The 14,391-nt window shown below is 39.0% G+C and overlaps 2 protein-coding genes across 6 annotated transcripts in view; one reads left to right on the plus strand and one right to left on the minus strand.

Moving 5' to 3' along the window:
* Positions 1-12,928, plus strand: part of GTPBP8 (GTP binding protein 8 (putative)) — a 28,099-nt gene extending 15,171 nt beyond the window's left edge. The window contains exon 6 of the mRNA XM_033129084.1: positions 12,191-12,928. Coding sequence (XP_032984975.1) covers positions 12,191-12,281 — 91 coding nt within the window. The 3' untranslated portion in view covers positions 12,282-12,928. The remainder of the gene's footprint in view (positions 1-12,190) is intronic.
* Positions 1,331-13,927, minus strand: NEPRO (nucleolus and neural progenitor protein). 5 transcript variants are annotated; one of them, XM_033129033.1, is made up of 9 exons: positions 13,748-13,927; positions 11,935-12,089; positions 10,417-10,496; positions 9,821-9,952; positions 9,292-9,369; positions 7,512-7,867; positions 7,130-7,191; positions 4,157-4,416; positions 1,331-1,961 (listed from the first exon to the last, which is right to left on the minus strand). In XM_033129033.1, the coding sequence occupies exons 1-9, from the start codon at positions 13,848-13,850 to the stop codon at positions 1,502-1,504; spliced, it is 1,686 nt and encodes a 561-aa protein (XP_032984924.1). In that variant the 5' UTR covers positions 13,851-13,927; the 3' UTR covers positions 1,331-1,501. The 5 variants fall into 5 exon arrangements, with proteins under 5 accessions (XP_032984924.1, XP_032984934.1, XP_032984944.1 ...); XM_033129043.1 differs by lacking the exon at positions 13,748-13,927 and adding an exon at positions 13,208-13,314; XM_033129053.1 differs by lacking the exon at positions 13,748-13,927 and adding an exon at positions 12,928-13,058.
* Positions 13,928-14,391: the final 464 nt, after the last annotated feature.

The raw sequence follows: 14,391 nt of genomic DNA on the forward strand, positions 1-14,391 counted from the left end.
GAGATCTCCTTGGTACTATCCATGTTTTAAGGCACTAACTACTACCACTTGGTAGGAAGCTAGGAGAAATAAAAACAAGGAAGTCACTTGAGATTAAGAACTCTGAATTAAATCGAGATGTTTAGCCTTCAGGAAAGGAACCTAAACAAGTGTTTATCTAACTACGTTTTGGGTTACTTGCATCAAAATCACCTGGGATCCTTGTTAAAAATGCAGACTTCTGGGTCCATCCCCTGGCCACGTTTATCAATGTCTTTGGAAGGGACTGGGAATCTATATTTTTCAACTCACTAGGTGATACTCAGTCTAAACTTGAAGAACCACTAGTATAGGGAAGGGGGAAAGGGCAGAAAGCAGACAAAATGAACAAAGCCAGCTAAAGAATGGAAAGGAAATAAGAGAAAAGGTAGGATGGCTGAAGAAAAGGATGTACTATATACTGGGGCACCGTTTTTTTTCTACGAATCTAAATGTAACATAAAAACTTAACGCTACAACCTACTTAACAAATAGTTCATTAACCTAATTCTAGTAAGCTAGAACATTTGAAATAGAACCTCAAACTTCGTATCATTTGAAAAAACATAGGATTTACCCTCGGAGCAATTGTACAAGCAACACACAAAATCAGATGATAGCATCAGCACGTTCTAAAATGTATGTTTAGCCTCATTCCTGGGTCTATTATCTCATCATCTCCTAGGTTTATTTTTTCACTTAACTTTCTCACCTACTTCTACTTTGTTATCCTGTTGTATTTCACGTATAACTGTAAGTCACCTTACGTCCTTTTTGGAATCAGTCACTCGCACCCTATAAAAAACCCAAAACCCCCCACAAATTTTTGGAGAATTCCAAAAGCATTTTAATATGGCCTTCCATGAGATAAGGTGAACAAAATAAAATGAAATAATGGTTGTGACCAGTCCCTGGTAATACAATTAGTGGCTAAACTTTTGAGTTCCTTTGATGATCAGTTCTAAAAGATAAGCAAGACAGCACAACCATGAAAGCTACAAACCTTGGTGTTCAGAAGTGGACTTACCTGCAAGAGCCAGTAAGGCCAAAGTGGCCTTTGAGGTGCTTCCTTGCTATTCCTCACCCCCACTCCCCATTTACCTGAAAGCACAGAATAGGTTTTTGGAAGCCTAATTATTCAAGGCTTAATTCCCTTGTAAGTCATAAAATTATTCAGTTTTTCAGGGACCTCCCAGCTTCAATCAAGGGATTACCTCTGCTTTTCAAGGACAGGACATGGTAGATTTTTCTGGCACACAGTCAAAGTCAAAAATTTAATGGTCAAATACTTATCGATTAAATGACACAAAGCTACTATAAATGTTTATTGAACTGAAATGAATTGCTGTACAATGTTGCACTAAATCAATGTTGCACTCCTCTGAGTCCACACGCGTATCATCCCAGATCCCAGGAGTTCCACTTAAAACAGCAGAACACTGGACTAGGTTGCTAACCACTTAAAAGTCAAACATAGGAGCATCTAAACACCCATTAAAGCAAAAATATCATCAATGTCATCTGTCTCCTTAATGGTTCCTAATATATTACGTTTGTTTATTTGCATCATTGTCCATGAATCCGTTTCATTTTCATTGCTTCCTGTAAGATTCTCATGAATTGGTTTCTCCTTAGTTTGTATAACAGGATTTGAGACTCTGCTACTCAAGAACTGCGTACTGTTAGGGCCGAGATTAGTTCTGTGAACTGTATGGTCTGAGAGTCTCTGTTTACTGGCATCTGTTGCGCTCTGAGTCCTGGCAGGGGACTGAATTTCCTTTAAAAGAGTTGACTGCAGTTTTCTCTGTGGTTTTCTCTGTCTCAGTAAAAATTTATTCTGTGATCTTCTTTGTCTCAGATGATGCTTTGAAGTTTTGCTACCTGAGCCACGAAGAAGGCAGTTGCAAATAGATGTTTTTATGCACTCTAGTTTCTTGGGCAAACTTGAAAGAGGAGAGAAAGGAAAAATCTTGAGTTTCTTAAAATACAGAAAACATTCTCAAAAACTTGTCTCCTTTTTACCAACTTCATATAGAAAATGTATAATTTATCTACAAGTCTTATGCCTATGTACAATCCCAGAATCATAACAAAAAATAAGGAAATAGGAGCTTCAACGCAAATCTATGTTTTCAGAGCACAACTCCCCTCAGGGTGTACGCAAATGTGTTTCCATTATGTTCCCCAAGTAAAATAGCTCCCACAACTGCCTAGTAAGGCAGCTGAATAGTCAGACAACTCCATACTTTTGTACCAGAACTTTTTCCTGGTAATTGCTAATCAGCCTATTCAAAATTCAATAGGAATGGAACTGGGGAGAGGATATATGACAAATAGAAAAAAAATCTGCGAGGGTGCATTAGTCCATCTCTGGATACACAACTTCATGTTGCAGCAGGAAACGAACAAGGAAAAAAAGAATAAAAGTGAAGAGGGAGTTTATATAAGAATGAGAAGACAGAGCTTCTGGCACAGACATACTGACAGCCTTAAGCTACCCAATGTGTGATTCATGTATCATCTTCAAGTGCGCTGATTATTTTAGGTGTTTTGCTTCCGGATCAGGTACATTGTCACAAGGTACATCAGTACCTTCCTTGCTAACTGCCTCACTGTGACCGTCAGATTTCAAAAGATTAGCATGGGTCTGTACTTTCTACTCCGACACCTTCCCCTCTCCCTTTTTAAACAAACACAGAACTTTGTGGAAACACATTCTAATGTTAGTAATTCATAATCTTTGTTTCAAAACTGTTCTTGCCCTAATATAAGTGATTTTTAAGTGGGGAGAGGATAGGTGTATCTCCCAACTGAAATCGAAATAGAAAGAATGAAAACAAGAATCAGGATCTGAACTGAGTTCTAGGTCTCTACCATCCTAAGCAAAATCCTTCACTTCCTCATCTGTAATAATACTGCCTACTCCCTAGTTATTGTGGACACTCAGTAAATTTGAAATGTTCTACAAACATATTGACTGGAACAGCAAAACAAAGTAGTATGAAAGAGGACTATGTTTTGTGGGGTACAGAACAAAAGGTTTAACCAAATAAACACCAGTTTGCTATCCTTCTCATTAACTTTTAATGATTATCATCTCTGCCTCATTTACCTCTGACTTGAAACCCAATCTTGAACAGAAAACTCTCTCCATCAGATCCCTTTTAGATGGCTAAGGGACCCCAATGTAAAAACCCAGCAATTCATTCCTTAGGAATATTGAACTTCTCCCACAACTTATAATCAAAACTTGTTACAAAACCCTCACTATATATCAAATTTACTAAAATGGGAGCATCTTTTCCATAAATTTTAAAACAAAATTTGACAAATTTTAGACAGTGATTCATCCATGGGAACCATTATAAAACCCTGAATAGATAGATACATGTCTATAACTATAGATAAGAAATTATGATGGAAGCGCAGAATATTTTTTGAAGGATACATGAAAAAAAACTGGTCAGAATGACTGCCTCTGTGAAGGGGAATAAGGATCTTTATAGCCATTTGTGCTGGAATTGTTACCATGGGCAGCTGTTATTTTTTTTAATAAAAACATAAAACCCTAAGTATCTAACTTCATGTGTTGTTTCAAGCAATATACTGACTGGCTCACAATCAAAGATGACCATCCTCAAGCAGTTCTATGAATGTAAGAATCACAGTGAAGGAAGAAATCAATACACAGAGAATCTAGCCCCTGTGCACAAACCTGACCCTGACCCCGGTATGCAGTGTGTGCCCCCGCAGGAGGCAGGCACCTTCTGCTTCTGCTCTCATACACTCATCCTGCTGCACTGAAGCTGTGGACGGAATGGCCGTCTTTCCTGCTAAAGCTAGAGCTCTGTGAGGATTAGGTCTGTGTTACACAGGGTTGTATCCCCAGACACTCCCGATGCTTCTGAATGAATGGATAGAATGAAGAGTATAAATCCAATTAACCAAGTTTACTCTGTTCCAGTAATAGAGCTTTGCCCAACAAAAGCAGCAAACAAAACTGCAGTTTGAGCAGATCCCACTTTTAGCCTCCCTCAGTCTACTGGACATCCCATTTTAAAGAAAGCTGACTTGAATATGTATACTTTTGCCCTAAAAGACAACAGAAAAAAGAATGTAATTTTTGTAATATACCTACCTATAACCTTGAGCTTCCACGTGTTTAAGCCGGTTACTTTTAAGAAGTTTGTTGCCCAGGAAGGAAGCCTGAGCCTTGAGTTTTTTGCTCCTGCACCACAGAATTGCCATTTGGATTTCTTCAGAAAGTTGTATGAAAGTCTCAGCTTCTTGGAGTCTTTGCACAAAACTCTTGGCACAGGGAGTTCCTATTGCTTTCTGAGAAGAACATTTGGTTGCATTTAGTTGGGACTGAGAACCTTTAAACTCAAAGCTGGCCTCCTGAAATATGGAAAAGTGAGAAAAATATATTGGATTTGTTACTGACTTGCAAATAAATGACAACAGAAATGATGACTCACAGACTATCAAAATTTTTAAAAGAAAAACTTTTTTTTTTAGCTTACTGTGTTTTCCTTTTGTCTTAAAAAACTTAATTTTTTTATCCACTGCTCTAACACAAGAGTTCTTCCGCTCTGTGCCTACAAGAGATCCCATCTATCGCTGAATTCAGCTCTGCAGAGGAAACTTAAAGTAAATATTCTAACAATATCTATTTAGCATACACATAAGAATAAAACTCCATATGATTAAATATTGATCAAAGCCTTTCTGGTGGGTAAAAATCAATGAAGAGCCCTTTTCCTCACTACTACTAAACTACAACAAATTGTTTCTTATTTCTATACCCTGAATCACCCTCCTCAGTTCATAAATGTTGCTGAAAATGTGAAAACAGGGATGATTGCTGAACGTATATCAAAAACGGTTAACTGAGCACATTTCCAATTCCAATGCAACCATCTTTTGATGTGGTCCCTTTGTCTCTTCACGCCATCTTTATGTATCAAGTCAAGTTTTAACTTTACCAGCTTTTACTATTTATGAAAATATGCCTCCTACAAAAGACTGCTTCCATCCTTCATTCAAAGCTTACCTTCCTCCTTCCAAATTTCTCACTTTCAAGAAATAAAAAAGTAGTGGAAAATATAAAAGTAGAGACCTATCAATACTTTGGTGATCAGTAAAATAAGTCTGGCCTAAAAGTGAGCTAAGTATTTTAGTGCTAATTGTTAAAAATGTGGTAGTGATTAGTCAGGGATAAGAGGGGTGCTGACCAAAACCTAAGAACAGGTAGACAGACTGCAGACGTTTCAAGGGTCACAGAGAGCCATAGTTCTTAAAACAGGGTTGACAAAACTATTTTGGAGATTGGCATAATGGCAAAGAACAAACTATGAAAAAACTGTGTTTAAATCCCAGCTATGTCCTGTATTTGCTGTGTGGCCTGAACAAGTTCTTGTCCTTTCTACGCCTCTTATTTTCTCATCTGAAATAAGAAAACAATAATAATAGCACCTATCTCATAGGACTTGTGCGAGAATTATGTGAGTTAACGTATATTAACATAAAGTGTTTCAAACAATGCCTGGCAAAGAGTAAATGCAATGTAAGTATGAATTAGCTATTATTATTATTCCTTCCTTGAAACTCATGGATGGACAAAATGTAAATGCAAACTAAAATTCTTATAAACGTTCAAGAAAGTACTCTGACTTATTAGAAATGATTGAGAATTCTTAAATAGAATGAAAAGAACCCCTGAACAAAACCAAAAAAAAAACACAACAATTTTTGAGAAAAGAGGGTAACAGAAGTAGATGAAAGAGGGTGACACTGACATACTTAGCTGTTGGTAGGTCCAGAACACACCGAATTTACAGACACTAATTAAGAAGAGGAATCATGTTAAAGCTTGAACCCTGACAGGAAGAAGGAACTGGCAGCCTCATGACAAAGGATGAGGATGAGGATGAGGATGAGGATGAGGATGGTGATGGTGATGATGAAAGTAGCTAATAACATGTAACACCAATTAAGTGCCTACCATACTCCTGATCTGCACTGAACACTTTCTATGTATTAAAATTGGCACAACCCTCTGAGGTACGTACTATTATTAGGAAACAGAAGTATGGACAGGTCAAGAAACTCACACACGGTCACACGGCTAGTACAAACCAAAGCCAGGACTCAAACCATTCTGTCTGATTGCAGAGTCCATACTCTTAAGCTACAGTACAGTCCACACCAATAATGGATCCTAGGGTCACTTTAAATTCTAGCAAAACTCTTTAGTAAAATATTTCTGAAGGCATTCTATTAAGTCAACTAACTGAATTCCCTCAAATCCCTTGGTGCTTCTATTCATTCAGAAGCACAGACTGAGAACTAAGATGGCATTAAGCTTATAGCTAGGTGTAAAGTAAATATAATGTGAGTTAGGTGCCCCTTTGTGCCTTCCATTTGTTGCGTCAGGGGAACACTCTGTCCAGGTGGCACCCGGACATTGACTCCCCGGTCAGCAGGAGTAAACTCGGGAAGGCCTTGCCAGCCCCCTTGGTTGAACAATAGCTGACCTGCCAGCGGAACGCATGAATAGGATCACGTAGGTTGCCCTGTGGCCATAGTAACCTCATGTACATTGTGAAACTGCCGAAATCATGTCCCCGGCCTTCTACCCTAGATAATTACCCTGAAACTTGTGATTCATTGTCCCCATGCTTGCTGATTGTAATCGCTATGGCCTAGCATTCTTTCCCGACTGGTAATCTGTTGGGAAAAACCTATATAATTAGTTTCCTGGGGGAGCTCTAGTCGAAACTCTCCAACGGGGATGCTCGCCGGACACACCTGAAGCCAAGACGCTGTCTTGGTTCCCCAGCACCCTGGAAACAAAGGGTGGTGCTTTTTGTCTTACTTTGCTTTATTGTCTATCTTACTTATTGCCTCACTTAATAGTGTTTTGCTGCCTCCACTCCGTCTCAGTGTACATGGTGAATGCATGTTTGACACCCAAATTCTGTGGCCACTTAAAACAGCCCCTTGCTGCTATACTAGGTTTAAAAACAAAAGATTCAATCTCTGTCCTTGGTAAGTGGCATCTACTCTGTAAGTCAGCAGAAATCATAAGCTATATCAAAATAAGCCAAACCTGAAGAGCTTTGTGTTTCAACTGTTTGCAGTAAGCCCTCACATCAAATTCTGATGACTTTTCTGTAGAGATAAAAAGATCAAATACAAAAACTTAGGCATACTATTTCAAATCAGCAAATTCTTACATGCATGACCGTATTTCCTGCCAAATTACTACAAAATAAGTAAAGGAAACAAGCAAAGAACTATGAAGCAACAACAGAAGCAAACAACTTTAAATGCTCAAGCTTAGAAAACACAGGTATTATCAAACCTCTCTAAAGATAATGTGAGCTAAATTAAAGAGATGCGGAATTTCTTTCTCTACAATCCATAATTATCTTGTAATTTCAAGTTTTTGTTTTTTTAAAAAGAGTATGTGCTATATCAAAGCATTTTACCTTTGACGATTTTCTTTACTGGCTGTCCAAGATCCACATTACTCTGTACACTGGTCTTCGTTTGTTTGGCTTTTTTGGAAATTCTAAGTAAAGTTTCTTCACTGCAGCTTGGTGATTGCTCTTTTGTTAAAAACAGTTTATTTAACAATTTACTTATGCCTTTAGCTGCAAAAGCAGTAGGCATTTTTTTCTTAAAGACCTCAAAATAGGGCAGTCCCAAAAATTCAACAATATCAGAAGGAAAGGTAAAATCTTTGAAGTAAGGCAATGGTTGAATCCTAGAGACCTCTTGAAGCAATCCAAACAATGGCTCATATAAAGAAACCAGCCTTTTTAAAACACCTTTATAGAGAACCCTAGAGAAAGAAATAGGAGCTCATGAGTTAGCCAGTAATTACAGTTTGCAGATCACATAATAACCCTAACAATTCAAAGCTGAAAATAAATGCCTATCAATCTGCCACTACAGATTAAAAAACGTTATAGAACATATTTGCAAACAGCCACATTAGTTCAGCTCTAACAGAAAAATACAAGTTCAAACAAAATGCTACTTAAAACCAAATAAAGTACTACATGGAAAGCTATCTGAAAGGATGTGCATCAAAATCGTAAGTGTGGTTTTGTTTAAGTGGTGAGATTTTATGTAGATTTCAGCTTCACATTTTTTCTATGTTTTAAAATTTCTAAAAATAAGCATGTATTGTGATCAGCAAAAATTAAAATTATTTTCATTATAGAAAAAAATAATGACTGACATTTTAAAATACTATTAGTAATTTTAACATTGTTACCTCTGACTAAGAATAAGCAGAATAAAAAACAAGATGATTGGAAATAGTATTTAAGATATCCAGGTTAAGACATCAAAGCAAGATTTTTAATCTCCAAAGACAAAACTTTTTTTTAATTTTAATTCAAATTAGAGCTAATCATCCCAATTGTGTAAAATGGACAGATTCCGAGTCCAATTATCCATCAAATAAGTTTCACAATATATACTGAGAAATGCAAGAGCAGGTCTCTTTGGTTTGCAACTATTACCAGTGTTCTTGACATCAACTAACTATGCCAGAAAAAGTAGTGATGTTTCAGGTGGGAGAAAAGAATCTAGAGCACATAATGAAGGTCACTGCCATTATGGTGGCCGGATGGATGGCTCAGTTGGTTAGAGCGTGAGCTCGCAACAGGTTGCCGGTTCAGTTCCTACATGGGATGGTGGGCTGCACCCCCTGCAACTGAAGATTGAAAATGGTGACTGGACTTGGAGCTGAGCTTTGCCCTCCGTGGCTGGATTGAGGAACAACGACTTGGAGCTGATGGGCCCTGGAGAGGCACGCTGTTCCCCAATAAAAATTTTTTTTAAAATTTCATTTATCCTTCAATGCAGCAATTCTACTTGTAAAAAAAAAAAAGAAAAGAAACCTAGAGGCAGAAAAATCAAGTGATACAGCCTGCCCAGCAACACCTTCATTTTAAATGGGCCAATTGCTGTATGATTAGCTACCATATTTTTATTCCAGTTGCTAATCTTAGGCATTCATTTGCTTAATCATTTAGTGTTGAGGTAATCTCTTGGCTTCAGATTTAAAGTCTAATCTTTTGACATAACTATCAGCAGTTAGCTTCCCAGTCCACCCCCAAATAAACTCTGATCAAATAAAGAAATGAAACTCCCGCAACATCAGCATCCCTGGGAAAATATGAAAACCAATGAGAATCCTAGGCTGAGTTAGAGATGGAAAGAAATGAAAGATTTCAAAGGTGTGTACATACGTACCATAATCTGCTCACCAGCCCAACCATCACAAGGTTTAAAATAATGAATTCTTGCAAACCTAGATGTTTCACAGTCAACCTGGATAATCAAGTTTAAGTTGGAAAACAAAACCAAAGTAATTTGGATTCTGTAAGTTACATTTATGAAAGAACTAGACTGGAAATAGAAATAATTTTCTTAAAGGAATTAAAGCCTTAAAACATTCTATTTAAGTCATGGAAATAAAACAAAAAGTAATATACATTCTGCTAGAGCTCTCATAAGTTTAGTTTCAAAAGTTTAGTTTCTAAGATTACGAATTTCTAACTGTCAGTACCCTTAGGAAAACACATACTAGAGGGAGACAAGCAATCTTTGGCAATGGTTGCATTAGGCAATTCCTGGGAGGAAGCCAAGAAGCAAAATTTTAAGAATTCTCATAAGTTATATATAATTCCTACAGACCCCATAGCTTTCACACAGAAATACTACTAAATTTGTCCAAACAATTCCAATTCGGAAGAAGGTATTTCAGTTGATTCAAGGATACAGAAATGTCTTGCAGCAACAGTCCAACAAGCGAAGTAACAATTTGCAGGCCCCCAAAATCTTCATTAACACCAGTTCCACCACTGGTTGACTGGGAATGACACATGTGTTGTTGGATACAGGCTGATTTTCACTTGACAAAAATAGAAAAGTACATGACTTTCATTATTAAATATGAAGCACTTACATAGTTTTCAAGTGCAAACTTGCTTTAAGCTCAATTCGAGGTACTTATGCCCAATAATGCTCACTGAAGTTGATCGACACTGATGTTTCAATATAATCTATCATGATCTAGATTTCAATTCAGGCCAGTCCTTCCAGGAACCAAAAAGGTAGATTACCACAAATACTAGGTGCCCCTTATTAAAACAAAATTTGTACAGCTGAAGTATAGTTACATTCCAACACCAAGCAGAAAAAAGTCCACAGGGAGAACTCTCATTATTAAATTTAGTTTCTCAGGTTTAGTTTCTAAGAATTTCTAACTGTCAGTGCCCTTAGGATAATACGTACTAGAGAAAGACAAGCAAGTTTGCAAGACACTGAGCTCCCAACCCACCACAAAGCCCATCACAAAGCAACTGAACCACTTACTTGGAAGAAAACAACTCAGACAAATCTTCAATTGAACCGTCCAAATTCATGTTTTTCAAACGTTTTAAACATTGTTCAACCTGAAAAGGGAAGACTAGCTTAAATTCCTACACATATAATAAAGATGAGGCCACTGACGTGACCAGGAAAGCAAAGAGGTCCAAAATTCCAAAGTATGGAAATACACCGAATGCCACAGAATACTTTTTTTTTTTTTTTTTTTTTTTTTTTAAGGGTAAAGAAATCCATGACCCAAAGCAATTGCTTCTGGTTAAAATTTTAAAGTTTATCCAGCTAAACAAATTTCTCAAATCAGGAGGATCTTGTAAGCCAGGCTAAGAGGTCTGGTCTTTATTCAGGATACAATGGAGAACCATTAAAAACCAAAGCTGTGTTTTAGGATGATTAATCTGATTTTGGTTTATAGACTATGCCAGAGTGTAGTAAAGATTGGAGGAGGAAAGATCAGGATAGCAAGACAATTAAAATTGACAAGGTCTAAAAAAAGAAGATGCCAGAACTAAAAGAAGGGACTAGATGCAGAGAAAGTTATGACTGATCGATTGGATGGCAGAGCTACATAAAAGGAAGAAACAGAGAAAATGGAACACCAAATTTTTCTGACTGGATAATGATTCACAACTTGGAAACCAGGAGGAGAAACACGTTCAATCTGAGATAAGTTTGGTTTTGGAGTAAGACTCAGAAGGAGATCAAAACTGCCCAGAGAAGAAAACTTAGGGAAACACTGTGATCCTAGATCTTTTTTGATGAAGAAATATTCATCTCTTTAGTCTTTAGTAATGCGGGTAGAAAATGAACCAGAGAGCATGAATCTGTGAGATTAAAAACTGTCTTTCCCCTGTATACCTAGCCACCAAGCAGTGTCTAACACATAGGAAGCTACAAAAAATACTTGCAGAATTAATAAAATGAATCAATGAATATTCATATAAAGAACCCAGCTTAGGAGGATCTGCTCTATGGTGTAGTCCCTAAGATGCAGGGCCCAATGCTGTCTTAAACTCCAAAAATTACATGAAACCACTTTACACAACTTGTTATATACCCATTTACTCTATTACCGATTAGATATATACCCCACCATAAATATACCACCACTTTGTTCTTTTTATGATTTTAGGGTTTTGATTATGACTAGGAAATTATTTCCTAATCCAACACTTTGTCTTGATCAAATCACTGTATCTTTGAACTAGGCAAAGGCAATGTAATTTATTATAGATTGTATATAATGAAAACTTTTCATAAAAATTACCAACTGGAAAGAAGACTGGGAATTACCAACTGGGAAGGAATTAAACATAGTTCTTTTCTAAACAAATTGTTTTTTGAAATGCTTTCCAAAAGAAAAAAGAAATTGAAACCCCACATGCAACTGAACTGAAGACCTATCAGTCACAAGTATTTACTGAATTTCCACAAATAACAAAATATTAAGTGGTAATGTGATCTCCATCAAGTAAACATGTTGAGTTTTAAACAAGGGCTCCTTACCTGTTTGAGGGCCAAATGGGGCTTGTGGCGGCCCATTCTGTTGTGATTGCTGTAAAGGACTGCACATAACACATCTGTTTCTGTATCTAAGGTTTGGCTCTTCAGTGACAGTGTAACAAGACAGCATTCTTTCATTACAGCTGCAATGCAAAGGTCTGAAGCAGAGAAGTTCAATACGACTTAAAATGTATTTCTACGTTAAGTATATTATATAAAAATACACTGAAAGAAGCATCCTTCCTTATTTGTTTTAAAGGAATCAAGAACAAATGAACATAATCAGCCTCAACTATAAGGACATAATTAACTATTCTAAGTATGTAAGAAGTTGGAAAGTGGTGACATGATATAAGTCTGGAAATCAAGAGAATGTTAAACAAGTATGTATATCTTCACATCACATTTCACCATGATTTTAATCTTTCATATGAATAATTTGCGGTCATTTGGTATACACGTATACCTTAAGTACCCTGAAGGTTCGGCACCTGTTGTATACTTCTCTAAATCCCCATTTTGTTAATGCACATAGGCAAGGCAGAATGGATACATTCATACTCTTCAAAGTCAAAGATACTGTACTTGGGTACCATTTTAAGATAATACATTAAGAGAAACCAACTAGAAATTACATTACTTGACGGAAGTCAGACTGAACACAGGATGAAGAGCATGAGATAACAGTTTCCAAGTCGTAAAAACTAAGAAGTAAAAGATGGAGTTAAAGTGTTTTGTGTGGCTCTGAGGAAAGAACTATCCTCCTAGATGGAAGTAACACAACGGCAGATTTCTACACAACATGGAGAACTTTCTTTTGTCCGAACTATCTGAAGCCAGAATGGACTGCTTTGGGAATGGGGGAGTGAGTTGGTGAATTTCTGACTAGAGGAAGAAGATAACCTGTAAACTGCATAGGATGGTTGGATGGGGAAGAGGATGTGATTAGATAGGTTATAAGTATTTAATGTTAATAACTATCATTTAAGTGATTACCTTATCAGGCACTATTCCAAATGCTTTACCTATAACATTAACTCTTTCATTCCTCAAAATAGCCCTATGAAGCAGGTACTCTTTTTATCCCCATTTGAAAATGAGCTGAGGGACAGAAAGGTTAGAGAATTTTCAAGCAAAGGAAGAGCCAGGATTCAAACCCAGGCGATCTGACTCCTGAGCCAGGCTCCTAAGAGCGGCAATACCATCCTACACACTGGTAAAACACATTACTAGTTTAAAAGCACTCTCCCCTAAATAACATCAGTTAGATCCTTACAAGCGGTGATGGGTAGGGAGGCCTAGCCCCATTTTACAAATGAGGACCCAGAGGCCCCGAAGGATCGCGGCTGAAATCCAGAGTGCCTCAGTGTCTCCCCCCAGCTCTTCAGAGGCAGGGGGGAGGGCGGGGGGGTGGGGAGGAGCGGGGGGGTGGCGGGGGGGTTGGCGGGGGGAACTGACAAGGTAAACGGGGCTCCTGGCGGCCTGGGTGAGCACAGGCTTCCCCAGCAGCACTTTTCCCTGATGCTAGCTGCGGCCGCCTTCCTCCCCGACCTCGGCGTGGGGCTGGGCTTGGGGCCCTGCTCGCTCCAGCCAGGCCCTGCGGTAGGCACATGGGTTCAAGGAAGGGCTGCGAAGCCACAGTCCCTCCAAGATTCCTTGGCACACTCAGGAGCCCAAGCCCCTCTCCCTCGGCCAGTACCGCGCCCCTTCCCAGAGCCCCGCGGGCTCAGGAAGTCCCGCCCCCGCGCACATGCGCCGGCCCCGGCCTGACACCGCTTCCGAAACGTGTGCCGCAGTCGCGGGGCGCTTCACTCACCCAGGGCCGCGGTGGGGTTCTGTACTGTGACTGCGCTGCGGTTCCCCGCCTTAGGGATCCTCACGCGGTTCCAAGGCTCCGGGCCCGGCGGCACCACAGCCATCTTGCGAGGCGGGGGAGGGACTGGGAAAAGCGGAAGTGGGCGAGACCAGGGAACCAACGAAGTGGGGAGGTGAGACGAAGTCTGAGGATGGAAGAGCGCAAGGGGTGGGCCTGGGCGGGGCCCGGAGGCGGGGCGGGGCCAGGGGGCGGGTCCTTCACGGAATCGGGGTCGAGTACAGTGAACTGCGGAGGACCCGCATGGTCGCCCTCCCCTGATTACCAAAACTGGACGTGTGTCAGAATCACTTGGGAAAGTTTTTTGGGAAAAGCTCCACGCGGGTACTACTCAATCAGAATTTCAGATGGGGCGAGGAATCTGAATTTTATTTATGTTTCCCCACAGGGTATTCTGAAACACAACCAGTACTTACAGGCATTTTATAGTCATTTTACAGATACTGAAAATGAGGCCCAGCGTTGAGTTGGTGCGTGCACCCCCAATTCTGCCTCAGACTTGACAGGAAAAAGAAATAAAACAAAGACGCGTATGCAGAGTGTGGAATTTGTAACACAGGTGTGATTTAATTTGAGATAGTCAAGGA

Source organism: Rhinolophus ferrumequinum, chromosome 2, assembly GCF_004115265.2.
Source record: "Rhinolophus ferrumequinum isolate MPI-CBG mRhiFer1 chromosome 2, mRhiFer1_v1.p, whole genome shotgun sequence".
NCBI classification, from domain to species: domain Eukaryota; kingdom Metazoa; phylum Chordata; class Mammalia; order Chiroptera; family Rhinolophidae; genus Rhinolophus; species Rhinolophus ferrumequinum.

What these genes read in the sequence shown, in the direction of transcription:
- NEPRO (XM_033129033.1), bottom strand. Translation starts at nt 13,850, where the DNA reads ATGGCTGTGGTGCCGCCGGGCCCGGAGCCTTGGAACCGCGTGAGGATC. An exon ending in AGTAAAGAAAATCGTCAAAG is followed by an intron (nt 7,192 to 7,511) that starts GTAAAATGCTTT and finishes TTATCTCTACAG; the next exon opens with AAAAGTCATCAGAATTTGAT. An exon ending in TGAAACACAAAGCTCTTCAG is followed by an intron (nt 4,417 to 7,129) that starts GTTTGGCTTATT and finishes TCCATATTTCAG; the next exon opens with GAGGCCAGCTTTGAGTTTAA.